General features: G+C 42.2%; 1 protein-coding gene across 1 annotated transcript; it reads right to left on the bottom strand.

Moving 5' to 3' along the window:
* Window positions 1–1,952: 1,952 nt before the first annotated feature.
* LOC311145487 (transmembrane protein 39B) lies at window positions 1,953–8,344 on the bottom strand. The gene is made up of 9 exons (XM_084181739.1): window positions 8,176–8,344; window positions 5,565–5,788; window positions 4,854–5,073; window positions 4,270–4,353; window positions 3,862–4,016; window positions 3,269–3,602; window positions 2,771–2,958; window positions 2,443–2,563; window positions 1,953–2,305 (listed from the first exon to the last, which is right to left on the bottom strand). The coding sequence occupies exons 2-9, from the start codon at window positions 5,693–5,695 to the stop codon at window positions 2,072–2,074; spliced, it is 1,467 nt and encodes a 488-aa protein (XP_084037865.1). The 5' UTR covers window positions 5,696–5,788; window positions 8,176–8,344; the 3' UTR covers window positions 1,953–2,071.
* Window positions 8,345–8,594: the final 250 nt, after the last annotated feature.

The raw sequence follows: 8,594 nt of genomic DNA, 5'->3' as shown, positions 1-8,594 counted from the left end.
AAAGTTGCAATATATAACTTTTTGGACTTCCCGACCAAATTCACATAGAAATCTAATTTATAGATATGTCATTCTTAAGACTAAGAAGGGGTAGAACTGTTCTATGTGCGCTATTTCTATGCTTCCCGTTTGTAAATTTAGTTTACTTTCGGCTTTGTACACCAGCTTCAAACAGCTTAAAATAATATTTCTGGTTATTAAAAAATATATTTCACAGCGGTCTAGATGGTACCTTTAAAAGGTCCCCTGTAGCTCAGTTGGTAGAGCATGGCGCTTGCAACGCCAGGGTTGTGGGTTCGTTTCCCACGGGGGCCAATATGGAAGAACAAAATGTGTATGCACTCACTAACTATAAGAGCGTCTGCTAAATGACTAAAATGTAAAATGTGCACAAATTCTAATATTTTGCCTAATATCAGGTTATGTAACAAAACAAGCAAGAAGTGTAGAGAATCATTGTACCATCTAAACTGAGAAATATATTTTCGAAAACCAAAAATATAGTATTTTCATCTGTTTGAAGCTGGTGTACAAAACCGAAAGTTAAAGACGGGAAGCATAGAAATAGTACACATAGATCTACCATTTCTTAGATTTGTTTTCAATGATAACAGATCTATAATCAAAATTGATTTGTGAATTTGGTGGGGTTGCCCAAAAATAAACATTTTGCAGCTTTTAAAAGGGCCAGATACTACATTTTCCCCCATTGGAATGGGATCCAATGAGTGGGAACATACACTATAATTGAGGGGATTCTGTTAGTTTTGACCCAGGCGCCCAGGTAGGCGTGTTTTGCACCGGTTGAAAGTTGATTGCATTCGGAACTAGGCTGCCTCCCGGCGTGAGCCAGGTGCCCCTTTCAAAGCCCATGGTGAAGTCGTCTCAAAAAGTGACATAATTAAGCACGTGGAGTAATGAGTAGGATTAAGTTTTCACATGCAAAACTGATTGCGTTTGATAAAAACGCTTTATCTGGCTTCCCAATGAAAACTAGTTTATAGAAAAGAGATGTTGAATGTTTCTGGACGATGTACCATGCTGCCTTGTTGACATGGCCGGCAGCGCAGATTACTGTTCGATTTGAGAAGGGTGCTTCTTCCTCACCACTTTTGCCCGTTCACGTCACGGGCCATAGACCGGTGCCGTGCGGCTCAGCATAATCAAATCCACCCATTGTCACATTATTCTAAGGCAGGGGTTCTTCAATTCCGGTCCTGGAGGGCCGAAACACTTCTGTTTTTTATTTATAGCTGGTAGTTAATTGCACTCACCTGGTGTCCCAGGTCTGAATTAGCCCGATTAGAAGGAGAGGATGAAAAACAGAGGTGTTTCGGCCCTCCAGGACCGGAATTGAAGAACCCTGTTCTAAGGGTTTCACAAGTCTGAGTGGTCAAGCCCTGAATGGAGAGTGCAAGACAGGTAATTGAGGTCCTATGGGATGGTTGTTGAAGGATGCTCCAGTGCATTCAATGTGACTCAGTCAGATAGACCTGCTTGCCAAGAAAAAGGGGTGAATTGAACATTATTTCACAAGATACCCTTGGAAAAATACCAATACTCTCTTCAGAAAAATGTCACCAGCCTGTAGAGAGTTGAGGCCCATGAAGAAATTGTACAATTTTTGAATTAAGTTATTAGCAGGTTTAGGGAGCAATGTCTTCTGCGAAGTCACATTTTAATAAAATAATGAGCAACACAACCTAGCTATATATACACTATATACTGACACTTTTTTTGTTAATCATTCACTCCTTGAATATATTGAAATGCTGCATTTCTAATATCTATATTGAAAAAATTACTTATTTTCACCAACAGATGTCAATATAGTTAACAGTTGTAGGGAGTGGTATAGAGCCCTCTAGTGGAAACAAAACAAACATAACGGAGACACCACATAGCATGGTCAACTCAAGAGTTCAACTACAAAAAAAATCACAGGCACAACCTTGAAAGGAATACAAAAATATTTATATTTTTTATTATGGCAGATCAGAACAAAAACAACAATGACACTTTCGTGCATGTTTTTCTTGTTCCATGATAAATTACCAACAATAACTTGTCTTTAACTTATCTTCTGGTCGGATGAGCTGATTGAGTATGAGTAGGCCTTGCCTAAGACTATTCTGTCTCTGAGAAGCTTGAAGAAGGCGTAGTAGTTGCTAAAGAGAATTAAAGCCAAGGATATCGTCTGATGCCACTTTTCTGAGCATATCAACGAGTAGAGCTGGTAGAATATCATAGCACCTTCCAAGATGATGAGGATGTTCAATATTCGTAAGGGCTTGTTGAAGAAAAACTAAAGGATAAAAATAGAAGAAAAAAAAGAGGAGGCATGTTGTTATTGAACAAACAATCTCTGGAAGTACAACCAGCCCTTTAGCTGTGGCTGCCTGAGGCTCAAACAACAACAGTCTTGCAGTTGGTGTTACTTACATAGAAGCGATAGTGGGAGACGTCTGAGGGGACAGCCACATTGTAGTGCCCCATGGCCTTGTAAACATTCTTATTGTGTTTGACCAGGACACCCTGGGGCCACATGTACTCCTCCGTCCATCTGTAGGAGAGAAAGGGTTCAAATACCAGATTAATGATTTATATTCAGTTGTTATACCGGTGTCATAGCACTGTAATAACTGTAGTAATATACAACAATTAACAACATGTTATTACTAGAGTAATTAGTGTTATAATCCCTCCCAAAACCTCAATGATATCATCAGTGCTCCTCAGGCCGTGACGCCTCCTTACTAGTGGTACGTACATGTGCTGCAGGACATTGGAGCAGAGAGAAGGGTCTACTTTGTGCCAGCAGCCCAGGTGTGCTGCAGCCTTGTGGAGCAGGTCACAATAGCGCGGGGGCAGCAGGTGTCTCATGAGGATGACTGAGGTACTGACAGACACCAGGATGAAGAGCTCACAGGACCAGCGCTTGTCCACGTACTGTGTGCTCTTCAGAGGACCAGCACACAACCAGAATCCGAAGATAGAAAAACACAGCACCTCAGACATATAGTACATTACAACTGCAGGCATTAAGAAATGCAACTATTCTATCTGATGATGTTGACATATCTAGTTGGCGATATATAACAATGCTGCCCTATGAGGCAAAACAAACAAACAGCTCTGACAGTAGACCCTAATTTCTCAAATCTCAGTCATCACAGCACCCTACTTCATAGAGAATTGGACTAGTGCATCCTGCAACATACATAACACTCCTCAGTTATAACAGTGGAAGTCAGTTATATTTACTCACCTTAACAAACCATACAGGTACGAAGGCCACGTAGTAGGCACTGAGCATGGAGCTGACCAGCACCTCCTTCATCCTCCAGTTGAAGTCCATCTTCAGGTACTCCACCTCCTTACGGATTAGGTCTGGGGAGAGGCAGCAGGCATGTGTGGGCATGGCCTGGACCCCATACAGTTGGCTGGTATGCTGCTTCCACGTCTCTTTCAGCACCGTCAGGTAGTCCCGCCCGCGCCCCACGCTGCCCACCTCCTTCGACCCGATGCTGGTGATGGGTGAGAGTGGCCCCACCCGGCGGAAGTCGCAGTTCAACCGGAAAAAGGGAATGTACATACCGAACCTATGGAAACAGGGGATTTCAGAGGTTTCAGGTCCCAAACTATTCCAAACTGACAGGGGTATATTTGTGTCTATTCAGATCATAGGAATCAAATCTTGAATTGAGTCGGTACTGTGATGAGTGCTCTGAGCTCTAGTGAAGGTCGATACTAGTGACGTGGTTTGGCAGGTAGTACGCTATGTATAACTGTCTCTGTGTCATTGTGAAGTCTGGCTTGAATGGTTGTGATATTGAGGCCTGACGGCTGGTCCATACTCACGGGTAACAGAGGAAGAGGAGGCTGAGGACAGAGTAGGTCCTGAAGAGGTATATGAGGGAGCGACACAGACTCCAGCCCGTCAGTGTGAGCACAGCGAACCGTGCCATCACTAGGAAGATGGAGTGAGGGAACGAGAGCTTCCCACTCTGGGACGCCTGGAGAGGCCGAGAGAGAGAGGCAGGGTCAGACAGACATGATGTTTGTTATGCCAATAAGGTATTATTCACCTGAGGGACAGAAACAGACCTGAGCGGTTTGAGAAAAACAGAAACAGATAGAGGTGCCGGAAAAAAACATACATTGACAAATATCACAGAATAACAATTGCATTATTAAAGAGATGCACATTGTTGAATTGTTTATAACAAATCTATAATATAAAACTTGCCAAGCGGTGTGAATTCCTACCTCTTTTACAATCGCTGCAATCAGCCTACGAGCCAGTATGATGACTGTGAACACCAGCATGTTATAGTCGATGAGGTGGAAGTTCTGCATCAGACAAAACATTTTATTATGATGTTGTATTACTTACTGGAAACTAAGTTAGCATGCCATGAGAAGTGACATAATTTATAACAGTATAGTGACAACATTTGGAAAGGAATCCCTTTTCCGATGTAATTTGTCAGATGTCAAAGTACAAAGAATGGACACTGCAAATATGCACACCCGGACCTCCTCCTAAACGGGACATTGTCAATCATTTATCAAATCTGCAGTAACATTATCAAACCTGATACTATTGCCACTAATATGTGGTCAAATACAATCAAACCCTCACACAATGGTAATGAAGTCACCACACAACCAAACAAACCCACACATAATGGTAATGAAGACACCAAACACACAACCAAACAAACCCATACACAAGCCAATCACCTCCCAAAGTGAGCCACAAACAAACCCTAACAGACAGATTACAGACAGCTAACAGCAACAGTCAGATAACATCATCAGTCAGTGAGAGTCAGAGTGGGGGGACTCACCAGCGAGGTGTGTGAGGGGGGATGTGAGGGGGGGTACCACCACACAGTCTTGTAGATGTTGACATAGTGGACAAAGAGGGCGATGAGGTGGCAGAAGAACAGGTGCAGCTCGAACAGCACATTCCTGTCCATGGATAACTCTGGGATCTTGCAGTGCTTCAGAGGGACCACCGTATGGGCTGCCAAGGGGGGGCTGGAGATGCCCGTTCCTGAGCAGTTCCTAGAACACACATGATCAAGGGCTTTCAAAAATACTTTGTGTTAATACAGGTTCATATCTAAAGACTCTATAGCCTATAACTATTATCACCCTCCATAACAACAGGACTGTGGTATAGGCCTACACACTGGGGCGGCAGGTAGCCTGGCGGGTAGGAGCATTTGGCCAGTAACCGAAAGGTTGCTGGATCGAATCCCAGAGCTGACAAGGTAAAAATATGTCGTTCTGCCCCTGAGGAAGGCAGTTAACCCACTGTTCCCAGGGCGCCGAAGACGTGGATGTTGATTAAGGCAGCCCTCCGCACCTCTCTCATTCAGAGGGGCTGGGTTAAATGAGGAAGACACATTTCAGTTGAATGCATTCAGTTCTACAACTGACTAGGTATCCCCTTTCCTTTCACTATGCAACATAAACAAATCACTCTTACAACAACATATCACAGTGCACTATGCAGAACCCAGACACCCCATACTATGCCCTTGTCCTCTCACCTTGTCCGAGAGCGCACCCCTGTGACTGGGGAGCTGGTAGAGTGGTTGCCGTTGCCGACCGAGCCTGGCTCACTGCTCAGTGGAGACCTGCAGTAAGCAGTGCGGTTCGCCCCTCTTCGTCCTCCTGCCATCGCAGAGACTCCAACGTTTCTCTTTGTCTTGTGTGTTTAAGTTTGTCTGAGTGCTCCTCTTTCTCTGAGCTGATCACACTGTAGAAAATCACCCTGATGATTAGAAAAGTTGGTTAATTTTCTTAGTTCTATAGGCTCAAAAGTTGTGGTCATCTAAACCTATGATATACTGCAACCTGGTGATGACATGGACAGTAGTCAATCCAGATTTCAATCATAAAGGTTATTATGCATTTATAATACTCAAATAACAGATCATGTTTATATATGACACTATTAACCAAAACATGTACAGTGACAGATCATGAATGAATGTCACAGTGACAGAAACAATATCTCCTTTAGAAATTTATATTAAAAATGTATTCATGCCAACCTGAGTACAATGTGACCAAAATACTATACAAGTCTTGAAATATCTGCTAACCCATGCATCTCCTATAAGACAAGCTACACTACAGATACAGTTGAAGTCGGAAGTTTACATACACCTTAGCCAAATACATTTAAACTCAGTTTTTCACAATTCCTGACATTTAATCCTAGTAAAAAATGCCCTGTCTTAAGTCAGTTAGGATCACCACTTTATTTTAAGAATGTGAAATGTCAGAATAATAGTAGTATTTAGTATTTATTTTATCACATTCCCAGTGGGTCAGAAGTATTAGTATTTGGTAGCATTGCCTTTAAATTGTTTAACTTGGGTCAAACGTTTCAGGTAGCCTTCCACAAGCTTCCCACAATAAGTTGGGTGAATTTTGGCCCATTCCTCCAGACAGAGCTGGTGTAACGGAGTCAGGTTTGTAGGCCTCCTTGCTCGCACACACGTTCTCAGTTCTACCCACAAATGTTCTATAGGATTGAGGTCAGGGCTTTGTGATGGCCACTCCAATACCTTGACTTTGTTGTCCTTAAGCCATTTACCACAACTTTGGAAGTATGCTTGTGGTCATTGTCCATTTGGAAGACCCATTTGCGACCAAGCTTTAACTTCCTGACTGATGTCTTGAGATGTTGCTTCAATATATCCACATAATTTTCCTTCCTCATGATGCCATCTATTTTGTGAAGTGCACCAGTCCCTCCTGCAGCAAAGCACCCCCACAGCATGATGCTGCCACCCCCGTGCTTCACGGTTGGGATGGTGTTCTTCGTCTTGCAAGCCACCGCTTTTTCCTCCAAACATAATGATGGTCATTATTGCCAAACAGTTCTATTTTTGTTTCATCAGACCAGAGGTAATTTCTCCAAAAAGTATGATCTTTGTCCCCATGTGCAGTTGCAAACCGTAGTCTGGCTTTTTTATGGCGGTTTTGGAGCAGTGGCTTCTTCCTTGCTGAGGAGCCTTTCAGGTTATGTCGATATAGGACTTGTTTTACTGTGGATATAGATACTTTTGTACCTGTTTCCTCCAGCATCTTCACAAGGTCCTTTGCTGTTGATCTGGGATTGATTTGCACTTTTCGCACCAAAGTACGTTCATCTCTAGGAGACAGAACACGTCTCCTTCCTGAGCGGTATGACGGCTGCGTGGTCCCATGGTGTTTATACTTGCGTACTATTGTCTGTACAGATGAACGTGGTACCTTCAGGCGTTTGGAAATTGCTCCCAAGGATGAACCAGACTTGTGGAGGTCTACAATTGTTTTTCTGAGGTCTTGGCTGATTTCTTTAGATTTTCCCATGATGTCAAGCAAAGAGGCACTGAGTTTGAAGGTAGGCCTTGAAATACATCCACAGGTACACCTCCAATTGACTCAAATGATGTCAATTAGCCTATCAGAAGCTTCTAAAGCCATGACATAATTTTCTGGAATTTTCCAAGCTGTTTAAAGGCACAGTCAATTTAGTGTATGTAAACTTCTGACCCCATTGGAATTGTGATACAGTGAAATAATCTGTCTGTAAACAATTGTCGGAAAAATTACTTGTGTCATGCACAAAGGAGATGTCCTAACCGACTTGCCAAAACTATAGTTTGTTAACATGAAATGTGTGGAGTGATTGAAAAACGAGTTTTCATGACTCCAACCTAAGTGTATGTAAACTTCCGACATCAACTGTAGCTAAACAAATATTTTTGTAGTTGGCAGCTATTGCGATGCATGTTTTGGATTTTGTATGTAAATAGCTAGTTGATTCCATGTGCTCCTCCCCAATGCAGCTAACTAACTAGTTAAACAAGTTTGCTGAATTGTATTGGCATCAACTAACCACATTTACTGAGGAAAAACCAACAACTTTTGCGGAAGCTGACATCCAAAACAGATAGTTGCATCATTATGAAGTGACAGGCCATGAATATATTTTAAAAGTATAATGCATCTTATCGTAGCGTGCACCCAATAAAACGTGTATTTTCCGCCAAGACGCCAAATGCATGCTCGACGAAATACAAAAGACTGCGGCCTAACATTACCACATAAACAGGCTAGCTGGTAGCTGGCTAGCTACCCAAATCATACAACATTTAGGCTTACCGCAGTTTGGACAGCGATTTTATCTTAGATGCGGTTGCAGTATATGAAGTAGCAAGTTACACAACACAGATTTTCTGAGGCTTAGTTGAGAAAAATGCGCGTTTCCCATTATAATAAACGAGGTTGATCATTGTGTTGACGTGATACTACCGCTATGGGATGCGGACGTGGTTGAGAACATCATGAGGGAGGGGAGTGTTTCTTAAAAGAGATCATGTAATACCAAAGATTTGTATAAATTCATTGTTCAATCGGTGATAATACTGTATTTACGTAATACATCCTGATAATTTACATCTGGAGATGCAGGAGTTAACAATTTACCACAATAATATGATATAAAAGCTTTTATATTTCAATTAAAAAACAGAACTGATTGTGTTTTTGTAATTGGTACCAGAGGATATTCATTTAGTCCA

Source organism: Coregonus lavaretus (genome assembly GCF_964263955.1).
Source record: "Coregonus lavaretus genome assembly, chromosome: 18".
Taxonomy (NCBI): Eukaryota; Metazoa; Chordata; class Actinopteri; order Salmoniformes; family Salmonidae; genus Coregonus; species Coregonus lavaretus.
Note: the sequence above shows the minus strand (reverse complement) of the source record. Positions and strands in the feature narration are given on the sequence as shown.